This window comes from Typopeltis vanoorti, chromosome 15 (assembly GCF_054136105.1).
Source record: "Typopeltis vanoorti isolate ZY-2024b chromosome 15, IOZ_Tvanoo_1.0, whole genome shotgun sequence".
NCBI classification, from domain to species: domain Eukaryota; kingdom Metazoa; phylum Arthropoda; class Arachnida; order Uropygi; family Thelyphonidae; genus Typopeltis; species Typopeltis vanoorti.
The window spans coordinates 55,262,357-55,287,500 of NC_143563.1; the positions used below are offsets into that span (position 1 = coordinate 55,262,357).

General features: G+C 35.6%; 1 protein-coding gene across 1 annotated transcript in view; it reads left to right on the forward strand.

Annotated features, from left to right (window-relative positions):
• The window catches only part of AGO1 (protein argonaute-1), a 322,424-nt gene that overhangs the window by 200,779 nt on the left and 96,501 nt on the right, over window positions 1-25,144 (forward strand). Inside the window, exon 10 of the mRNA XM_090405013.1 lies at window positions 7,594-7,716. Coding sequence (XP_090261139.1) covers window positions 7,594-7,716 — 123 coding nt within the window. The remainder of the gene's footprint in view (window positions 1-7,593; window positions 7,717-25,144) is intronic.

Below are 25,144 nucleotides of genomic sequence, written 5' to 3' on the forward strand. Positions count from 1 at the left end.
TTAAATCTGGTGTGAGACAAGGATGTACATTATCCCCTCTGTTATTCATTATCTATATGGATCACATTATGAAGGAATGTGGTATTAAACATGATATCAGAATTGGAGATGTTAATGTCAGCTCTTTGCTTTATGCAGATGATGTTATACTTCTAAATAAATCCCCTACAAGTTGCAAGATTCCCTGACTAAATTGAATAACTGTTGTAATAGATGTGGTATGACGGTCAGCAATAAAAAGACAAAGATAATGGAAATAGGCAGAATGGTTGAAAATGTCAACTGTGTTGTGAATGGAGAACCTATGGAACAAGTAAAACATTTCAGCTAGTTAGGCACGATTTTTAGTGAAGATGGCAAATTAAATATAGAAATAGACAATAGAATCAACAAAGCTGGTATGGTAGGAAGTCAATTGAATAAATTCAAATGAAATAAGAGAGAAATTAGTCGGAACACTAAATTAGCTGTGTACAAGACAGTGTTCAAACCTGTTTTAACTTATGGATCTAAGAGTTGAGTCAGAAGTAAAACACTTGACCAAATACTAGAGACTGCAGATATGAGTATCCTGAGAAAGATTAGGTGAATGAACAGATGGCATCAATGGTAGTATCATATTAAAAAACGAGGATAGGAGGGAACTTTGCATTGTCAGCATCCAGGAATGTGTTAGCAGGGCTAATCTCAGGTGGTATGGTCACAAAACAAATGTTCTCTTCCAGTTTGGCAGGAAAACGACCTAGAGGAAGACCAAGATATAGGTGGATTGATACGGTACAAAGTGTCTTAGACGATAGAAATATAAGATCTGATAATGGAGTCTTGGCAAGTAACAGACTGATTTGGAGGAAAATTGTTAGATAGGAAGTTAGTAATGATGTAAATTTTTCTTGTACTACTATCATATCCTGTACACCCCTTGAGGGCACATGTCAGGAATTTGATGATGATGATCTATTTTTACACTGTTCAATCCACATATTATCAAGGATGTAAAGAAACTACAGGTTATACATAATTACAAGCGATTCTATATTAGGATCAGTTCTCCAACAATTCTATCTTATAACTTAAACACAACTTAGGACAATTTATAGTCTTTCCTTCTCACCAAACATTTAAGTTGCTAAGCATATACTCAATAAACAATAACGTATGTTTACTATATACAGGAGTTCTCTTACTTTTAAAATAAATACCTATTCAATGATATCATGAATATTTATAAACTAGCACAATTGAATAAGGAACATAGCACGTAATGTGAATTGTCTGGAAGTATTTACGACAAAATTACAATCGAGTAAGGACTATACTGAATGAACATATGCTATGTTCATTCAGTACAGTACTTACTCAATTCCTTTGTATACACGGTAATGTTCCTTTTCTTCTGGCTGTGTGCTTGTTCTTTCTATCTCACCATTTTTCTTTTTATTTGTCATCGATATTCTTTTTCCTTTTGAATTCCATTATTCAGCAATGCTGTGGTCTTGGCCTTTCGACGAATACGTTCTCTGTTGAGCTCTCTGTGGCGATTTGTGCTGAACTCCACATGTGAGACGCTCTGCCGACCGACAGTAGACTTCACATGGCGGTGGACACAGGGAAGAGGCTGCTAAGAATCCTAAGACTTTCCAATGACCGACAGTAGACATTGCATGGCAGTGAACCCAGGGAAAAAGGGACTAAAACCCTAAGACAATCTCCTTCCTGACACAAGGGCTTATATAGGCCTGGACTTCACATAGTACGCATGTGTCTCTCTCGAGATTCCCATGTTTGGAAATGCATTATCAGGACATGATGGCATCACACTTCATGCAACATACATTTGATTAACACAGTTTCATAATAAAATTATTATGTACAAAGAAATTTTAGTAATTATACAAATCATGACAATTCTTTATATATATTTTTTTTTCCTTAGACAAAACTTGTAAAACAAACATGATATAACATTAATCATGTGAGATTTTATTGAAGCAATATTTCTACTTGTCTGAGGATTTACAGTGTTATAAAATATCCAGAAAAATTGCAGTGAATCTTTTCAATGTTTGAGATAGAAAATATTATTCGAAATATGGAAAGGCATATAGGATGAGATTCAACGAAAAATTTTTAAACGTGTAGGTATATAATATATGTAAGGACTGTCCAAGTGTGAAGGCTTGACTTCTGGTTAAAAACACCTGGGGTGACCTAGAAACACCTGGATAGATAATATTAGAAAATCATCTAATTCATTCTCCACCTTGTTAGGAAGATCCCACAACAGAAAGTATGTTATGACAATAACCTTTGTAGTACCCCAATTGTCTACATAGACTATGGTTACAGAAGAAGACAAAAAAACTCTATTTGCTTACGATTACTATTGCCTTCCAAGTACTCACCTTGTGCAACAATGCACTTAGACAATGTAATGAATTATAAATTTCATTTTTCAAGAATTCTTGAAAAAAAAATGGCTAAGAAAAATTGTGGAAGAGGAAACTTAAGGGAAAAATAGTTCAGGTCAAATAGTGAGTATCAGTACTATATTTTTAGTACTACCTGTTTCGAGATAGTTTGGAAAATATGGATTTATGGCATAGATCTGTATTTAACTTTTATAAATCTATAGAAAAGGCATAAGATAACATGACAAAAGAAAAGCTATTCAAAACACTATTGTTATATTGTGTAAAAGGGATATTATGAATATCCTATTTACATAATTGTGAATGATGGACAGGAAGATTGGTGTACAATTAGATATGAGGCAAGGATGTATCCTATCCACATCAGGCAACCTTTCTAGGTTGCCTGATGTAGCTAGCAGTAGAAGACTGGAGTGCTGTGTATGATATCTCCACTATTTTTACAAAGTTAAATTGGCATCATTAGGGAAACAATATACTGGTACAGATAAGTACATGCAGTCATTATATGAGTGAGACTGAAGTAAAGAAACAAAGAAAGGTCTAGATTGCACCCCCTAGCTGATTTACTGTTCTTGGCCATTCAGCCAAGAACAGTAAATCCAGTTTAATGCATTCATTTTTCTTGAGGGTAGAATAATTTATTGCATTAGAGGCAGATTCATAAATAATTCTTCATAATTGTGTTTATTTTGAAGTAAGGTAACCTTTTTCAACTGATCCTGTAGTCGATATCCAAAGCCTGTTTCTGTTAGTCTTGAGTGACAATCATAGTGGTATCAGATGTCATCTTGGTTGTTCAGATTCTGATGTTTGCTTTCTTTCCTATTGGATTTTTATTGGATTATAATAAGAAAGAATAAAGTAGGGTACTTAGTAGACTGCAGGCAAATCCAAGGATTGTAGCTCTTCTTTAGGAGATATAATAAAATTAGTTTAATCCTTTATCCAAGTGTGAGCAAACAAAGTTTGCGCCTGAAGTATCTTCAGGACTAGGGTAAAGTGATACAACACCAGGGCAACTCGTTGCAAAGGTGGAGAAAGCTACCAACACTCCTAACTCAGTATCTCCTATAATGCAAAACACATCTCCTTGCGGATATGTCTAATGTTATGCATTAAAGGAAGGGCCACTACCCAGACTAGTTTCGACCTTTATTGAGGTCTCTTCAGTGGGAGCCAGGCCCTAGTGGAAATACCAGGCAGAAGCATTAGCAGGTCATCTCTACCTATAGGAGTTGCCACATGGTGTGCCATTTCTCCACCTTTGCAACGAGTTGCCCTGGTGTTGTATCACTTTACCCTAGTCCTGAAGATACTTCAGGCGCAAACTTTGTTTGCTCACACTTGGATAAAGGATTAAACTAATTTTATTATACTCTAACCAAGTGAAAAAATAAACTTTCAACTTCTTTAGGAGAGTAGATAGGGGATGCTAATATTTTTTGTCATTTTGAAGGTTTAGACTGTATTTTTTCAGAATTTGCCAACTTTTAAGAAGTGTCACAGATATATGGATAATTATATCACAGATATATGGAAATTTACTGTGCTCTGCTTGGAAGGAAAGGGATCTGGCTGGGGATCCATAGCCATTGTCTAAAAAGCGGCGTAATCTAAAAAGGGATGGTGAATATATTTATTTGCATTTCCAGAATGTAACCTCAACTATGAAATTTAGAAGTGGGTGTGATGATATGGTCCTGATTTGGCTTCGGACTTATAATTAATTCTTAGACTAAAAAGTTATGTGGGTAGAATAAATGCCATCCATATTCTTGGGATTTTTAGATTTTTGGGATAAGAATAAGAATACAGGATCTTAACTTTAATATAACAACTCTCATGTTAAATTAGAACACCACTTTTGCTGTAATAAAACTATCTACGATGAATTTGTTTTCTTTGATGTTATAAATAGAATATAGCTTTGAAGTTTTTTTTTTCCCTCATTAGAGGTCAGGCCAGTAGAATAACCATTGAGCAAATTATTGTCTCTTTGGCATACTGTTCGAAATGCAATATAGCTTGTCTCTGTATATATGTGTATACTTCAGATGATGACCTTAATTTGAAGGTCGAAGCATCAGGAAATTAAAATAATTATTTCTAACACAGTTGTACTCCCCATAATTTGTCTGAAATGACTGCTGATGTGTAATACTGAAGAAAAGGATTCTGATTATCTTATTGTATTTTTTTTTATAAATAATTGGGAATTTACTGACCGTCTGTGTCCTACTGATGCTGTAGTAGCACTTTTTGAAATTGATTCTTTTATTGTAATTTATTTTGTGTTTCATTGTTGTTATTATAGTGAAGATGCTTATGATACTTAGGCAAAAAGTTTATAGCTAATAAATTTATTTAATGTAAGTTTAAGTTTCCATCTAATTTTTCAAAGTATGTCAGCCTATGTACATGCACTAGCTACCAATAATTGTCTGGACATCCTTGTTATTTGAAGTTATGGAATATTCCAGGAATATTTGTTAATAACATAAAAACTTGTGTACACATAGTAGGAAGCAGTATTTCATTATAGCAGTTGTGAATACTGTGGTGTGGCAACACAGCATGAACTCGGTGACTTTGAGAGAGGTGTCATCGTGGGCTGTCACATTGGTGGTGCTCTGTATGTGCCATTGTTGCTCAACTGGAGCATCCAAAATCAACGGTTGGCGATGTGATCAACAAATGGAGACGTTCTGGCATCACTAATGCAGGAAAACACCCAGGGCAGCTGCCGAAAATGACTAACAGGGACAGGAGGATGTTAAAACAGGTGGCATGCAAAAACCAGCTACAATCAGCACAGACCATCCGTGATGAGTTCCGGAGTACCAGTAACACCATGGTGAGCACTAATACGAAAAGAACTCCATTTACTGGGTATCCACGGAAGAGCACCGGCACACAAGCCAAACAGCACAACAACAAACAAGACAATTCATTTGACCTGGTGCAAAGCGCATGTGAACTGGACAATTGACCATTGGAAACGGTGCTCAGGAGCAATGAATCAAGATTCAGCTGTTACCAGTCTGATGGCAGAGTGTGGAGGAAGTATGGTGAATGTTTGTTACCACAGTGTGTTGTACCCACAGTAAAGTTTGGTGGTGGAGGAGTAATGGTGTGGGGTGCTTTCAGCTGGTTTGCAGTGAGACCACTGGTCATTGTCCATGGTTTCATGAAGGCAACTCAGTACATCGATATTCTGGATAATCAGGTGCTACCTACATTGTGGAGTTTTTATGGAACAGACCTGAGTTACTATCAAGACCACAATGCCCCATGCCACAAAGCTTCAGCTGTTATGGAATGGTATAAAGAGATTGGTGTTAAACAACTGCCCTAGCCTGTACAGAGTCCTGACCTCAACCCCATCGAACACACCTGTGGGACGAATTGGAGCTGTGATTGAGGTCCAGAGCAGCATGTCCTCTATCTGTTGCTGAACTCTGTGCTACTTTGGTGGAGGAATGAAAACAAATTCCACCTGTTGTCTGCACAGATTGGTGGAAAGCCTCCCTCAAAGGATGCAGGAGGTGATCAAAGTCAGAGGTGGACATACGTGATATTTGCCTTCTTGTAAATTGCTAAAGTGTCTGGACAATTATCGGTAGATAGTGTATATTGAAGCAGTTGCTATTTTATGAATCTATCTCTGACCTAATCCTAACCTTGACAAATAGGGATGCATTCAAGTATATCTCATTATGGGAACTGTTCCTCATACAATCAGCCCTATAAATTAAAGATAACAAGAAATTACATATTTGGTTTAATCCATTATCCAAGTGTAAGCAAACAAAGTTTGCACCTGAAGTATTTTCAGGACTGGGGCAACTCGTATATAGAAGCTAATGACCTCACATCACTTGCCTTAGTATCCCATAATGCAAAGCACATATCCTTGCAGACATGTATAATGCTATGTGTTATGGGAAGGGTCACAACCCAGACTGGTTTCAACCTTTATTGAGGTCTGATCAGTGGGGAGCTATACCAAGAGGTGATACTAAGGTTGAAGTAATGTAGAACTCATATTTTCATATACAAGTAGCCATAAGGAATCACATTTTATTATTAAAATACTTTGGATTAGCGATAGTTGTTGGAAGTTTTTCTACTTGGTTATACTATAAATTAAAGATACCAAGAAATTATACACTTGGTTTAATCCTTTATCCAAGTATAGTATCCCATAATGCAAAGTACATATTGTTGCAGACATGTATAATACTATGCATTATGGGAAGGATCACTACCCGGGCTGGTTTCGACCTTTATCCAATCAGCCCAGTTGCCAAGAACACCCAATCAAGTCCACCAGGTGGTTTCAATATAGGCCTTCCTCTATGTTTCTGCTACATTCTCACTAACTGAAGTAGTGCCTGCATGCACATATCTGTACCATTGCATTGTTTCCTTATGATGCATTTGACTTTGGTGAAAACTATTGGAAGTTATAATTAAATCCCTTTAGTTATTTATATATTTTAAATTGTAATTTCCTTCCTGAAATGGCAAGATGTATCTATAACAGTATTGTAGACCTACAAATAACAGGTTTAATTTGCAGAACAGTTGCTGATAGAAGTTCAAATCCTAATTTGGATGTGTGATCATCTTCAGGTAGAAGATGAATTTTCTTGCTTGGTGCAAAACCACTACCCTACTTATTGCAGGTCTGAAGTGGCTTGAAAAGTTTGCACCTGAAGTGCAAACTTTTCAAGCCACAATATAAAATTAATAAAAATAGAAAAAAAAATCTTTAGCTCACTCATAGGTGATGTATAACATCTTTCTTCACATCATATTGTTTTTTAAATTGCCATTGTCTGGAGTTTTCAGAATTTCTGTAACACTTCTCATAGCACTATGCAAGTGGCATGGAAATAAGTTTCATGAGATAGTCACCATGTACATATTGCTAAGAATTTGGAAGCTGTTCTTTGACTGTTAATATCTGAAGCCTAGTTGTCAAAGTTGATTTTGTTTATCAGCAAAATTTCAGTCCACTGATTAACTTGGTTTGTTTAATACAGATTTGCAATTTTTATTTCAGGCAACATAATTTGTTTTTAACTTTTTAATTCATTTTATAGAAGGCAAGTTTACTTTAATTCATTTTAGTTTTCAATTTTTGTTTTATTAGATAAGAAAAGCTGATTTTAATAACGATCCTTATGTTCGGGAATTTGGATTATCAATAAGTAACACAATGATGGAAGTCCGTGGAAGAATACTTCCTCCTCCTAAACTTCAGTATGGTGGTAGAGTAAGTATTGAATGGAAATTTTTGCCTTATGTTTTTGTTTATCTTCTAGCTATAGTGAGAGATTAACTTTTAATATTTTATTATGAGAACAGTAATGGAGACATCATTAATAAATAAATAACAGTTAGTACATGCAAACAAATATAGAATTTATTAACTCTTATATATTTCTTCCCTGTTACAAGGACAGTAGGATGAAAATAAAAAGATCAGTTAACGGTATCCAGAGCATAACATTTATTATGGAGCGTGTATTTACTACTCGTGTCTTGGTCAAAGCTAAGTAAATAGACCACACGACTAGTGTTCAAAGGAAACAGTTGGTAGTTTAAAGGGAGGAAAATTATGAACAGTTAATCATGATTACTTCCCAGAACTTTGAAATAGGTATGCAGTCAGAGTGGCTGAGATTCAGGTGGTGGTGGTGGTGGAGTTCCTTGAAACATGTGGAGCTTCACATGTTTCTAAGACCAGGTGAAGCTCCACATGTTTCCTTGAAACATGTGGAGGAAAGATGTATCTGAGTGCAGAATCTTGATTTGATTCCAAAGAACTCTGTTTCTAGTGTGTGGCATGGTAAGCAAGACCAGACATCAGATTCCCAAAATTTGGGGGATCCTTGGTGTTCCTGGATTCTGATTTTAGCAGAACTGTCTATTTGTTCAAAATAACAAAGTTGACAGGAACAAGATCCTCAATATATACCAGGCAAGGATAGAGAGAGAGATGGAGGGGGGGGGGGGTAATTTATTCTTAGTGGATGAATGGTGGGAAAAAAAGAGTTTCTGAAAAATATGGTTTTGAAGGTGATGCAAGATAAGATAAAATGTGTATAAACACATTGTATTTTATCTGAGAACTTGTAGAATGAAAACACTATGGTTTAAAAAAAAAGTGGAAATTCTGATCAATCATGATGATCCTTCACTTTGGTATTAAATGAAGAAAAGTTAAGCTGTTTTTGGTAATGGAGCAGCCTTTTTTTTTTTTATCCAGTTAGGTTATAGAGATACTAATTAAATGGAAATATATTAAACGAGGATTATTAATTTGACATACCTATGTACAATTTTTGAATGTAAATATGACATAGTACTCGGACCAGGACTTGATCAGAGCTGAGATTGTTTGTATTAAGAGTTGCTGAAGATATACTGAAAACTGAGTATAGATACTTATCAGATAGCCAGAAAATATGACCAAAATAAAAAATTAAAAAAAATAAACAAATAAACAAACTAAGAATTTAAAACAGCTGGAAATAAAGAACAAAGGAACATGAACTTGTTATATACATGGCAGGCTAGCATCATGATGGTGTGCTAGCTGCTTTTCATTTAAAATATCACCAGATGTAAAACAAAGATAAATAATTTGAGAACTTGGAGGTTTAATGATGATGGAGAAGTTAGGTTAGCTCTAGCATATCAGGAGATTGTCTGGGTTGAGAGTGTCAGGGCATTTGATTGGGTTGAAAGTTTGTGTTTTATCTGTAATTGCTATGAGGTCCAGAGCCAATAGGTCTCTTTGTGTTTATGGCATATTGGATGGTTATCACTAGTAATTCAGAGCAACGCAATTGTTTCATTTTCTTGGAAATTGTTAATGGTCAACTCTCTATTTCAGCATCATGTTGGAGGGTTAATGGATTGTATACAGCACTCATAAAGGATTAAGACAGAATTTAATACTTCCTATATTTCATCTCAGTCACTGAGACATCTTCAGGGATTACACAAAAAAATTAATGTAACATATACGCAAATACCCTACAATACTCAACCCAACCACGTGGATGACTCTAAAGTCCTATCTAGGTAGAGTGCCCTTTAAGGGCGGTTGTAGGTGGCCTGGAATGTAAGGAGGGGATCTCTGATGATAAGTGTTTCCCAAATCTTAGGAAGCTTAATGCAACCATATTTATTAAGATTTGGTTGATTTATGAGGGCTGCTGCTGATTCTAAAAATAGTCTCTCTTTTTTGAATTTGCTGTGTGGAACATGGTGGTTTTTTCCATGAGATCCTGTGGGTTGTATCCAAGACATGGTCAGCCAGGCATGACTGACCATAGTCGTGGTTGCAGATGTATGACTTGTGTTCCTCCAGGCAGATGGTTGCTGATCTGCCTGTCTGTCCAACGTACCCAGCTTACAGGAGCAGGGTACTTTGTAAACTCCAGGCAGAGAGAGAGGAGGGAGCTGATCTTTCGTAGAACGGATAAGGGTAGCAAGTTTGCGGTGGGGCTTATATGCTGTGTGTAGGTTCTACTTTTTTAGAATCTTGGCTATTTTTTCAGATGTGCCACGGATGTAGAGTATGGTGATGACATTTTTAAAATCTTGTTGACGAGAAGAATGGGGGAGGAACTGATTATTTTTTTGATACTGTGATCGCTGTAGCCATTGGAGAGGAAAGTGTTGTGTATGTGGTTAAGCTCAGTAGTGAAGGTGGTTCCACTGGAACAAAGATTGTGGGCTCTCTTGGTTAGAGTTTTAATAATGCCATATTGTTGAGAGGGATGGTGGTGGGAGAGTTTGTGAATGTATCTGCCTGTGTATGTGGGTTTTCTATATAAAGTAAAGGAAAGTGTACCGTTAGGAAGGCGTGTAACTAAGGTATCTAATCTAAGACGGGTAAACAATTGTTCTTTTCCTTTTCCATCGTAAACTGGATTCTTGGATGTAGGCTGTTGAGGTGACTGGGGAAAGAGTCTAATGTGTCTGGGACATGAGGCTAAATAGAGAACACATCATCTACATATCTTAGCCAGATAGGTTTGAGAGGGGCTGAGCCTATGACTCTTTTTTTCAAAATCTGAGTGCTGTATACAATCCATTAAGCCTCCAACATGATGTCCTCACAACACATAAGCCTCTACACACGGTTTCTATTTCAGGGCTGTGTTTGGATTGTAGTGCATGTAAGGTTATCTCGTTGGTGGGATATTTGTTGTTACAGTGTGTTTTTGTTTGTTTGTTTTTTCTTAATGGTGAAAATTAAGTAGCCTGATATGGTAATCTTGCAAGTTACAGTGCATATAGTTCCTGATATGTGTAGGTGTGTGGAATATTTTTGTAGCTCTGTGGTCATTGGATCAAATTGGCATTAAATTTAGAATGTTTATGGATTTTTCACATTCTGATTCTATGATAAATTTTATCAGTCACTAAAATCATTAATGGAGGTTTATAGGGAAGTAATACTTGTCATGCATAAGACATCATTCACATATTGGCCATAAAAGGTAATACGGGGGGGGTTAGTAAACTAGATTTCAGATGTGCCAAAAAAAGTTCATCCAGTTGTCCACTAATAATATCTTGGCCCATTGGGAGTGCAAAAGTTTGAATGTAAATATCGTTTTTAAATTTGAAAAAGTTTGTCGAGAATATTAACTTTATGCAGGCTAGAAAATCATTAGGGATTAGTTTTGTGCATGAGCCTAAAGATTGTCTTCTAGAAGCAGGATGCGAACAATGTCTAAAGCCCTGGGGATGGTAACATTGGTGTATACATCTAGTGGAGTTAGAACATTTTGGAATAATTAGGGTTGATATTTTGTGAAAAAGGTCATCAGTGTCCATCCGTAAACTTTCTAAATTTAATGTTAATTAGATCCAGCAACTGCATAACTACAAAAATATTTCATTAACCTACATATCAGGAACTATCTGCACTTCTACCATCCATGTTCACCATTAAAAAATCAGTTATTCTTTCACAGTTTATAAACATGTATACATTTGTAACCTATAGAATTTAACTTCACAGATATCTTAATAATGAAATTAAAAAAATTAATGCCGATTTTCAAAAATCATGAATGTAGTATGCAATTAATGAATTATGCAAACCTAACATTCAAGATTCAATTAACCATTCCTATCATTAAAGAAAATTTCCCAACACATGAAATAGTAAAATTACCCTATATTCAAAATACATATAAAGCATTTAAATACATTTTTAAACATACAGACTATAAATTAGATTCCCCCACTAATCACAAACTGGCTATCCTTCTAAAATCCACCACAATTCATTCTTACAAAGAAATACTATCCCCCCCCCCTTCCTTATCTGGCTTTGCTATCCACAGTCAACCCTGATCCAAAAATGTTAAATGGAAAATTGCAGAAATAAACAATTTATAATTATATCGGCAAAGTGGATATTAGATCCAACATTATTTCAGAGCCAAATGTTTGTAGAAACTATGAAAGTTTTGTAAGTTGACCCAAGAGCTTACAGGAACAATCCTCAGCATCCCAAGTTGCCTTAGCTTGCACTACTTGACTTAAGTAGCTAAGGCAACTCGGGATGCCAAGGATTTTCTCATAAGCTCTCAGGTCAACTTCCGAAACTTTCATAGTTTCTATAAACATTTGGCTTTGAAATAATGTTGGATCTATTATCCACTTTGCCTGTGTAATTTTACATTGCCGAAATGAAGCCGTATGGCTCTTTCTTTTAGTAATAGACAATTCATAAGTTTTAAATTCCATGCCGTTCTGAGTAGTTCTCAGTTATCAAATCGACTGTCACAGTATTGCAGTGCTTGTGTTCAAATAACTCTTATTTTAGTTAATAATGGCAATGAATTGCCATGCTGGCAATTCGGATATACCAAAGAGAAGCCATAAAGTGCTTCCTTTTAAATGAAAAAGGTGCAAGTTCTCGACTTCATAAAATAATAATAATAATAAAAAAACTTATGCTGAGGTTGCTAAGATTCCATTCACATTCAGATAACTTTTATTACAGTATGTTGTTATAATTGTTCTATTTTATTATTAGTTATTGTTGCTAAATCTCTTACTGTGCATAATTTATAAATTAAACTTTATCATAGGTATGTATGTATAGGATAAAACATAGTATATATAGGGTAGTTCAAAATTCCACATGCAAACTTTGAGGGGAGGTGGAGAACATCAAAATCAACTATATTCACGTAGGAAAGGATGACCGGAAGGTACTAACACGGACACAGAAATAAGGAAGGTACAGAAATAACACAGGGCAGTAAGTAGTGTAAAAAACTTTATTAGGCGTAACTGAACAGTTCAGTAGTAGTTGGATACATAATATGGTTTCACATCAGGTGCTTAAAGTTACGACCATTAGCAGTGAATGCATGCCTGACACCGACGACGCATCGATTGCCATACATTTTCGAAAATACCTGGAGTTTCCTGGATATTAGCAGCGGCGATGGTGATTCTTGCCAAGAGGTCCATGTCAGAGGCAACAGGCAACAACCCCACAGAAAGAAATCAATGTTCGATAAATCAGGTGAGCATGGGGGCCATGCGACGGGTCCACCGTGCCCAATCCATCAAGCCCCCAAAGGACCTGTCCAAAATACTGATGCACAGAAATGCCAAAATGGGCTAGGGCCTTGTCATGTTGGAACCACATCTGCAGATGCGCAGTCATTGGAACATTTTTCAATAAATCCGGCAGAACTTCTTCCAGAAAGGTCCAGTACTTCTGGGAGTCCAGTCGGGATGGTAACAGGTATGGGCCAACTAAACAGTCAGTGACAATACCTGCACATACATTAATGGTGAAGCGTTGTTGTGCAGCATGTGATCGTGCAGCGTGTGAGTTCTCATGGGCCCAAACAGGAGCATTGTGGTGATTGAAGACCCCCCCTTCGCAGGTAAATGAAGCTTCATCTATGAACAAAACACAAGTTGGAAAATCCGGGTCTACTGCACTTTTCTGCAGAAACGACTGCGTAAATTCCACACGTCGAGGATAATCTTCAGCCATCAGTAACTGGACCTGTTGCAGATTAAATGGATATAAGGACTCAGAGTGCAAAATGCACTGGATCAAGATACCCCTATACCAGAGGCAACAGCACGTGTGCTTGTCTCTGGATTATTGTCCATCTCATGCTACACCTCCTCTTCCATGGCGGGATTTTGCATCGATTGTGGCCGCCCACCATCATGCCTGCAATCCCTGAATGATCTATAGTCACACATTCTGATGCAAATGCGCAAACATTTGGTGATGGAGTACACGTCTGTTTGGGTACCTTTTGCGATACATTCGTACCGTGGCTCGTCTATTAACGTCAGCTAACCCGTAAATGAGGTGCATGTCTGCCATCTCAGTGTTCACAAAACGACACATGTTCTTCGTATGACGTCAAAAGCTTGAATGATAGGTGAACAGTGCCACCTATCACTTTCAGGTGGCATTTCCGGTCATGCTTTCCTATATGAATATGGTTGATTTTGATGTTCTCTACCTCCCCTCAAAGTTTGTACATGGAATTTTGAACCACCCTGTGTATAGGGTTCGGTACTATCCACAGTTTCAGGTATCTGTGGGATGTCTTGGAATGTATACCTTGCTGATAAGGGGGAAACTATCTATTGGAATACCACAACATGGTATACAAGGTTTTTAGAGCCTATGTAGCTCAGTGGAAGTGGCATTCACACTCCACGGCGCTTGACCACTTGAAGGAAGACCTAGGTTCAAATTAATAACATTTTCTAAGCCTTTCTTCGACTGGTTCCAAAGTTAGTCAATCTCTGGCATGGGCAATCGGGTTTTTCTCCTGAAAACTTTGGTTTTTCATCCCATAAACTCAAGAAAATAGACTGTAGAACCTACACTATTTCAGACAATAAATATATATTGTTAAGAATAGGGACCACACAAAATGGCAGCACTTGTTAGCTTCCAGATATTGTTAGTGATAGTCTTGGGCCAGCTATCTCTAATTGGCATCTGAGATTGGAGACTGAGAGGTCAGTCTCCAAAAAGTTAGATAGGGGTAAACTGGTTTCTTCTACTCCCTGTAAAGTAATTAAAGGGTGTTAGCAGCATACAAATTCCCTTGTCAACATAATTGCGATGTTACTTGATGATAGCTTCAAGAAAATTTTTGCAACTAACATTCCCATTCCTGAAATAGCTAAGCATTAAAAATAATAGAAACCAAGAAAACAAAAAAAAAAAAAGCTTTCAGTAAATCGAAAACTGAAATTGATATCCACACATTTGAACAGCACCACGTTCCTCAAATCGAAAAAAAAAAAAAAAGTACTTGAGCTTTAAAATAATGAAACGATGTTATGGATTTCAGAAACTATAGCCATAAGATGTGACAGCAATTCTATAAACATGTCGCCTCTACGTGATTTTTGAAAATTGGAAGTTCCACCATATTAAAATTAACCCAAGGTTTCTGCTAATGAGAAATGACTAATAGTTTGATGCAATAATTTAAGTGAACTTCACCACTTGCTTCTCCGTTTTGTCTATTTTTCACTTCCATCAGTAGAGCACTCTTCTCACCTCTGAAAATGACGCCCCTTAGAAACGGCTCATACATTGTAATGTAACACCATTCATTCATTCATTCATTCTTGGAGGTTTCATTATGTCACCACATTCTTCCTTTCTAGTTTTAACCTTACCATGTATTTTCCACCTTGACTTTTAATTTTACAGTTATTGGTTTTAATTCTCCTGTAATTTATTAATTTATTTATGGTTTGGTTTCATGATTAACTCATTGAGGATGTATTATCTCAGTTTAATTCTAAGTTATAACTTTTCAAGTTAAAATAAAGATGCCAAGAAATTATAGCTTCAAAACTTTTCAAGTTAGGAAGATAAGAATATGCAGTCCTCCAGGTTTACCCCAAGGTGGAGGTCTGAATATATATTATCTGTGTCATAATATTTTTCTACATTAAATCACAAGAAATGCCAGTGCATTCAAAACACAGGGATACTCCTTAAGAAAATAAGCATTGCTAATTCAGTTCTAATTAGAGGAGCTGCATGAAGAATTTTTAGAAAAATAGCATTCATTAATCAGTATTTTACCAAAGCATCTTTATAGACATCTGTGTTTACCTTTCTGCTATTGTGTCTCCTGGGTGCATATCTCATGCCCTTGTGCTATGAAGATGCCTTGTTTTCAGTATCTCACTTGGTGACCAAGGTAAAATGTTGGTTAGTAATTTAATAACTAAATAAAAATTAATTATTATTATCCCCTAGATATCTGTTTATTTTTCTAAACAAAAACCTGAGTGATAATCAACATCTAAATATCTTATTACCAGAAAGCAGAGGTTGAAATGAATATCCTAAGAACAAATCCTTTTTGATCCTAAGACAGTTATTCAGAAGTGGAACAAAATATTTTTTTAAATATATTTTTATTCTACTGAAACAATTTGTTTATATTCTGGAATATCTATCTTTGAGGATTTAATCCAGAGGAGCGAAATTTTTTTTGCTCTGGTTCAGAGCAAAAAATGTCACTCAGAAAAAAAATGCTCTGACTGAAAACAGCATGTGGACACACACACAGCTTATATCTTCTCTATAAATATAACTTTTTTTTAATTTCCATTTTTCATTTCAGTAAATTTAGACTATCGATATTCTTTTTCTTTGTTAATCATAAAAATAAATAAAAAAATACTATTTTTGCATCAATATATTATATTGATGCTATCATAATTCTTAAATTAATCCTGAATAGTCAATAAATATAGATAGATGAATATAAATAAATAAATATATATATATATATATATATATATCAAATTTATACAAATAAATAAATATAAATTTGTGTGTGTGTGTTGTGTGTTTGTTTTAGGTGGAGCATTATTTTCTGGGAGTGAAATTTTTCACTCAGACCTGGAAATATATCTTCAGAGAAACAAACAAATTTATGATACAGATAGCTATCTGGATAGATAAAAAAAAAAAATTGCGATAACAAAAAAAAAAAAATATATATATATATATATATATATTCTGTCTTGGATTATTAATTCTTACAATTAGAAAAAAAAAAGTTCCTTAAATTTTATATTGGTTCAAAATTATTTCAATCCCTGTCAGAAGATATCCTTTGATGGGAGAGACTAAGGGTCAAATCCCATCTAAAATATAAGGGATTTCAGCTGAAAATGAGTTATCCAGTCTCACATTTTGTGTGTGCACACACAAAATTCATAGCATAGTATGGGGACCAAATTAACTGCATTATTTTTGAGGTGCATTCCAAAAGTTATGTCTGCATATGTGTAATGGTTGAGTATGTGAACCCTTGAAATTTGTCTAGTTTTGTTTTGTTCTTTTAATTTCTTCACTATGATTTAATTTATAGTGGTGTACGATTGAAATTGTATTTCTTGTATTGCTGCATACTCAATGGATACTTGTTTTACAAATATTGTCAAAGTGTGTAGTAATCAAATTTTTGATGCATGAAAATGTAAGTGCTATTAGAATTCACTGCTGATTACAAGATTTTTATACTTAACTAATTGTATATGTGAAGTATTATGTATTGTTCGGCATGAAGAACTAGAAAAAGCAACGGTGGAGTTGACTTTAACTGATTTTGAAGTATCCAAAAACCAGAACTGATGATTTTCTTAAAAAAAAGCTGAGCTGTTTAATCATAGAAATTCTGCAGATAATTCAGAAATCACTAGCACTGAAGTCAAACATTGGATTAACACAAGTCAACCAAATTGTTATAGAATTGGACTACGATTGTGTGTATTGGGTGCCACATCATTTGACTAATGAAATGAATTGCATATTATTGGAAGTTTGCTGACTGTTTCGTTGTTATCATAAGGAAAGTGGTAGATTTTTCCATACTAGGGAAGAAAGTTGAGTCCATCATTATGACCCTAAAATGAAAATTCTGTTGAAAAGTGCATGCTGTCTTTTGAGACAGCAAAGGTGTCTCTCACCATGACTGCAATAAAATGGACAATAATAAATTCTTTAAGTTATGTGAAGTCCAGAAAGTTGACATAACAAGTTAATTATGTTTATGCTGAGGAACTGCCATTGCTTTTGCGATATGACAGCGATAGGTAGCACACTAGTGTGTTCACTTTGCTGGCTGATCCACAATTTCAAATCTAATCTGACATCCAGTGATATGGACATATGTCTTAAGTTTAGATAAATAACTAAAAGCTTAATGAAACAGTCTGATTTGACATGTTTGTTATTTCAACATGGACTCCCTACTGAAAATAACAAACATGTTGAAATCAATGGCGGGAAAATGGTTCTGAGAACAACTGTGCAGTTTTACTCTGATTTTAAAAAAACTACGTGGTCTATAAAATGTATTGAAAGGGAGATAGATTATGTTGAGAAATTGAAAGTATAGACTTTAAATGTATTATTATTATATGACACCTCCAATGACAGATTGTGGGAGGGCACACTACTCACTTAATTCCTTCCTTACTTAATCCTCCAACTACACAACACCACTACTATCAACACAGCTAAACAAACACACATAACCACAGTAATAAGTTTTAATAAGTAAATATTTCATCCTAAGTATCATACAACATTGTCAGTACAGTTAATTCAAACAATACTAGGAATAACATACAGTTAGGGCACATGATTACAATGGGATCCCAATATGCGTGCAGTAGCATGTTATAGAATTAAATTAAAATATATCTGGAGAAAAAAAATAGATTACATTAAAATAAGGTAACATATATAAAAAAAATTATTTTACACAATTTTGTATGACAATTTTTTATACTTTAGGGATAGCAAGAATGTCATTACGATTCAGATTTGGTCTGTGAAGAAAGGCTTCAGCACTTTCTTTATATAAATGATCATGTTTATATAAAGATCTATGTAGAAGTTTGGTCTTTTTCCAATGATCCCATGGTTTGGGTTTTGAACTCCGTGTTGTGTGAGGCCAGATTTCTGCAGTTTGATAAGACTGATATGGTCTTGATTGTCCGAAATGCGTTTATTAACAGATCTACCTTGACTGTCCATAGTAAGACAATTTACAGGGACATGGAACCTCATACATGCCAGGTAGCATCAGAGGTGAGAGTTTGTCTTTAGCAGAAGGTAACAAGTTATAGAACTGGTTGTTTGGTTTGTAGGTAGCATCAAGTTTGTATTTCTTCATAATTTTTGAAACACGTTTGGAGATGCCTTTGACATAAGGTATGGGAATCCTACGGGCTTGTTCTTGTCTATGTTGATGTGTGGGAAAGTGACTGATGATTTTTTGAGTTATTAGGATTGTATCCATTTAGTATGGCTGTATTTTTGATTATTTCCAATTCTTGGTTTAGAGATTCTTCAGAGAAGCAGAATCTGTGTGCTCTGGTTGCTAATGATATAATGATGCCAAATTTTTTGAGATGGATGATGAGCAGAAGAATTGTAGATGTAGCAACCTGAAAATGTCCGCTTGGGATAGACAGAAGTGGAGATGGAACCATCTTCTTTTCTTTGGATGTGCAAATGCAGAAAGGAGATACCCTGTGGAGATTCTTTTCCTAGCATGAATTTGATGCGAAGATGAAGAAGGTTTATTTTATCTAGAAACAGGTGTAGTTCTTGTTCAATGACCACAGATGACAAAGACGTCATCAACGTGTCGTAGCCAAATTTTTGGTTTTGGTTTAATCGTGAAAATTTTTTCTTCAAGGTATTCTAGAAACAGGTTGGCTAAGTTTAGTGATAAGGGAGACCCCATTGTTGTCCCTTCCTCTTGCTTGTAAATTTTTTCTTTACAAGTGAAGTATCCAGACGTTATAATAAATTTGAATAATTCAACAATATTGGATGGAAATTTTTCAGTTAACAGTCTATCGTTTCCTTATGGGGAATATTAGTGAAGTGAGAGACAATGTCGAAGCTAATTAGCATGTTAGTATCCAACAGTTGATTGTCTTTTATTTTTGTGTGAAACTCTGTGGAATTTTTAATAAATGAGGCTGAGTGGCCTATGAAAGGACGAAGAAGGTTAGATAAAAATCTTGATAATTTGTAAGTCGGCTGCTAATAGAATCCATGACTGGTCTGAGTGGAATGTTATTCTTGTGAAATTTAGGTAAGCTGTATATTCTAGGAGCTTAGCATGGTATATCCTCAGTTTTTTTTATTGTTTCTTCATCTAAGGAAGTGGTTTCATCAAGTAACTTATTGAGTTTCTTGAGCTGCCTTTTTGTAGGATCATAATCAAGTTTGGTGTATGTGTTTCGATCTTGGAGTAGTTAATTCATTTTTCGGTCATATGAATTGGTATCTAGAACAACAGTGGTATTTCCCTTGTCGGCTCGGGTGATGATTATGTTTCTATTACATTTTAAGGAGGTATGAGCTTTCAATTCTGATGGTGGGATATTCAAGTCCGAAGGCTTGGCATCATAGATTATTTTGGCTGTTTCAAAACGAAGTCTGTTGGCTTCAATACTAGAAAGAGGTCGATGTGTCTTGCCATGTTGTTGTGTATAAAATCTAAATATGGAATGTATTTAGGTGAAATGGCAAACATGACCTCTTGCTAGAACATTTAATTCATCTTCTGTTAGTGGACGGCTAGATAAGTTGACAACCCATTTTTTGGTCAGTAATTTGTTGGTATTTTTCTTAGAGCAATTTAACAAAGTAAGGTATTTTTTATGTAGATTAATATTACTTTTATCAAATGCTTTGATCTCTGAATTTTTTGAGACATTAATAATCAATTGTAGCAATTCTTGATTTAATATATTTGACAATTCTGCTTCTAATTCTGTCATTTTTAAATTATTTATTGTCAATTCATGTTTAGAAACTCGTAACTGATTAAGTAGTAAGGAATGACTTACTTCCTGAGAGATTTTATGAGCATCTGGTGATTTGATAACCTCCTTTAGTTTAGCAAACATTGGAATGAGTTTATCACGTCTGCACTTTTTTTAAAAAAGAGATTCTGGCACGTAGCTTACCCTGTTTCAATCGAAGTTTGCCTAGTAAGTCGGTCTTCTGTGCTATCAGTTTTCCGTAAAGGAATAAGACTTGATTGTTATTATTAAGACTTTATTAATAAGACTATTGATACTTAGGATGAATATTTACATATTAAAACTTATTACTGTAGTTACATTCTTTATTCATGAATACTCCACAGGTTTCATTGTACATTAAATATCAAGCACATTGTCATCTACCATTCATCACCATCACCACTTTCTATGTATTACTAGGTGTAGTATGTATTGTCTATAAATTATGTGTTCTCATGGCTGATTTACCTTTACATCATCATCAAATTCCTGCCATGTACCCTCAAGGGGTGTACAGGATATGACAGTACTACATGAAAAATTTACATCATTACTAACTTCCTATCTACAATTTTCCTCTGAATCAGTCTGTTGCTTGTCAAGACTCCAACATTATCAGATCTTATATTTCTATCATCTAAGGCACTTTGTACCGTATCAATCCACCTATATCTTGGTCTTCCTCTGGGTCGTTTTCCTGCCAACCTGGCAGAGAACACTTGTTTTGCTAATCTTTCCTCTCCCATTCTATTTAAGTGACCATACCACCTGAGATTAGCTCTGCTAACGCATTCCTGGATGCTGGCAATGTCAAGTTCTTTCCTAATATCCTCATTTTTAATATGATATTGCCATTGATGCCATCTGTTCACGCCTCTAATCTTTCTCAGGACTCTCATATCTGCGGTCTCTAGTCTTTGGTCAAGTGTTTTACTTCTGACCCAGCTCTCAGATCCATAAGTTAACACTGGTTTGAAAACTGTCTTGAATACAGCTAATTTAGTGTTCTGACTAATTTCTCTCTTATTCCATATGAATTTATTCAATTGACTTCCCACCATACCAGCTTTGCTGATTCTGTTGTCTATTTCTATATTTAATTTACCATCTTCAGTAAAAATCGTAACTAAGTAGCTGAAATGTTTTACTTGTTCCACAGGTTCTCCATTCATGACACAGTTGACATTTTCAATGATTCTGCCTATTTTTATTGTCTTTGTCTTTTTATTGCTGACCGTCATACCATATCTATTAGAACAGCTATTCAGTTTAGTCAGAGAATCTTGCAGACTTGTAGCGGATTTATTTAGAAGTATAACATCATCCGCATAAAGCAAAGAGCTGACATTAACATCTCCAATTTTGATATCAGGTTTAATACCACTTTCCTTCATAATGTGATCCATATAGATAATGAATAACAGAGGGGATAATGTACATCCTTGTCTCACACCAGATTTAACATCAAACCATCTTCTTGTACTTCCTTCAATTTCTAACTGCGACTTACAACTCAAATAAAGACTAAGTATTGCTTGATATAATGCCCCATTGACACCATATAACTGCAGCGTTTTGAATAGCTTCTCTCTTGGCACCTTGTCATATGCCTCTTCCAAATCGACAAAACTTAAATACAGATCTTTGTTGTATTCTCATGCTTTCTCGACTATTTGTCGTAAAGTGAAGATCTGATCCTGACAGCCTGTATTTGGCCTGAATCCAGCTTGTTCTTCACCCAGCTTTTCTTCCACAATTCTTCTCAACCGTGTCTCAAGTAAACTTGCATAGATCTTGCCAGGGACACCTAGTAGGGAAATACCTCTGTAATTCTCACATTCAGTTTTACTTCCCTTTTTATATATGGGTACTATGAGAGCTCTATTCCAATCATCGGGAATTCGTCCCTCTGTCCAGGCTTTCTGAACTATGCAGTGCAGCCACTTTAAGACTTTTATACCACCATACTTCAGCATTTCTGGTCGAATATCATCTACTCCTGCTGCCTTTCCACATTTCAAACCTTTGATGGCTTTTTCTACTCCAAGTATGGATATGTATTCCTGACTGCATGCCTGGTCAGTGTTTTTTATCACTCTGCAGTCATCACTGCTTGTTTCATTTAGCAGTTTTTCAAAGTAATTACTCCATACTTCAAGGATTTCTTTTTCTCCTGTTTTCATGTCACCTTTATCATCTCTAACTCCTTTTACAGCACTCTTTCTTCCATTCCTAAGCTTCTTCAACAACATCCAGAATATTTTGCCACCTTCTTGATATATATTTTCTATATTCTTGCCAAAGTCCTCCCATGACTTTTTTTTAGCTAGTTTTACACAGTGTTTAGCTTTCTTACATTTGTCTCTGTATTCTGTAAGAGTAAAAGCTGACTTATTTGCCAGGAACTTTTGATATGCTTTCTTCTTTTCCTTCACTGCCTCTTTAACTTCCTGTGTCCACCAGGGAGTTCTGATTTTTTTATCCTTGCACACAACCACACCACATGCCTCTCTGGCAGAATAAATCAATGTTATCTTCAGAGTTTGCCACTGAATCTCCAAGGTTTAATTCTTGTTCTCAAACTCTTTCATTTTCTTTTCAATAATCTTTCTGTATTTTAGTCTACAGTTCACATCTCAGAGCTGCTCAACTTTTATTCGCTTTAAAACTTTCTTACATGTTATTCTTTTCAATATGAAATTCAATTTTATCCTGCTCAAGACTAAATAGTGATCACTTCCAATTTCAAATCCTCTGTACACGCTGGTGTCCTGCACCAGGGAGAAAACATCACTATCAACAATAACATAGTCAATGAGACTTTTCTTATTCCTAGCCTCTTCTCTCCATGTGAATTTGTGCGCAATTTTATGTTGGAACATGGTGTTAGTAATAACCAGTCCATGTCCTAAGCAGAAATCCAACAGATATTTGCCATTATTATTAGCTTTGCTCTTTTCTCCAAATTTTCCCAAAATATTTTTGTATGTCTCACAATCATTTCCTACTCTGCTATTTAGATCCCCAACAAGGACCAACTTTTCCTTTTTCATTGTGTCAGTTGCTTTTTCTAAAGCATCAAAAAATTCCTCCACTTCTACCTTAGTAGAACCTTCTGTGGGACTATAGGCACAAATAAGTCTCATTGTCCAGTTCCCCATTCTCATATTTGCCCACATTACTCTACTTGAGACTGACTGCCATTCAAGATTAGCCTCGTATTTTGTGTTGAATACTATGGCTACTCCTCCTGTTCCTTGATTGGCATTGCCTGAATATAACATTTTGTATTTATTGCTCAGAAAGATCTCACCAGTTTTGGTCTTTTTTGTTTCAGTCACCCCTATTATGTCGATCTGGTACTTATCTAATTCCTTAGCTAGCTCCATTTCTTTGCCATTCAGGCTCTTATGTTGATAGTACCGATCTTTAACTCTGGTGATGTTGAGTTGGGGTTTGTTTTCAGATTTGTTCCAGTAGCTGACTTTTCGCTGTTCGCCCTGGTTCCCTGGCGAAAACAACGGGGGCCTTGTTTAACCGGGCGACACCCCAGCCGGCATGAAATTTTGTCATGTTGTCCAATCATTTTTTATTTTGGTTTAACCAATAATAATACAATTTGGTCGGCTAAATCCCAAATTGCCAGCCCATCCTCGTTCGTTCAGTATCAAAGTAGATACCCAACAGGGTGCACCACGAGAAGGTGAGGATTGGACATTAGGTCAGAAGCCCTTGTCGGTTCTCCGCATTCCTTTAAAGGCTATGTGGAGGTCTCCTCTCAGTTATACAGCTTTGACCCTTAAGCACCCCGATTTACCTTTACGTGAGATGTAAAACCCGAGTTTCCAGTCTCTGATCTGTAACGACTTGTGCATAGCATACTATCTAATCCTGTGTGGAGTGTGAGTGTCCAAAGTGTGATCTGTCAGTCCTAACTGTAGATTTCTTTTCTACATCAGTTTCGAGCAGTTGCAGCTTGCATCATTTTGTCTGCTTTGCAAAATCTCTCCATGTTAGGGTCCATTTCTTCAAACATCTGAATTGCCTTAACAGAGGCAAATGCCTTTATCAATTTTTTTGCTGTGTAAACTTTTGGCTTGGCCTCTTCTTTTTTTTTCTTCTTTTTTTTTTCTCTCTCTGCAAATTTTTGTGCTTCTAGCTCTATAGGTCTCCATTTGTAAGCCCTTCTTTCACCAACTTTTCTAGATCTTCATTGCCAATTTCCATCTCTTTTTAAATAGCAGCACTATGTTGTCACCTTTTATAAAGCTGTCTTTGTCAAATCCTATGGATGTGTGAACATATATTTTCATCAGCTTCTTCCAAACACCATTCATATGCTTGCTGTCATCTCACTCAATGTTGAATCTACATTCTTTATACAATGCAAGATATTATATTCCTTCTGGGGAATAAAGATTTAAGGATTTTTTTCACCTTCATTATCCTCAGTAGCCAGAGTAAAAATATTTCTTAAATAGTGCTTAAAGGCAGCAATAATACCCTTTTCTGTGGGTTGAAGTGGAGTGGTATTCGGTGAATATGCTAATAGATAGCCATCATAATTATGAATTGTCATAAGTGGACTGACTATATACTGTATATAAAATTGTAACTAAAAAAATTGCAACTAACATGCTGTTTTTCCTTGGTGTGTGTGTGTACATACATATGTAGTATATCTGGAGGAGATATAGTACATCTATATCTCCTCCAGAGATTTTTATTAAAAATAAAAACACCTTGTTGCAACTTCTATAGGTAAAGTTGCAACAAGGTAGGCTCCGTATTACTATAACCTT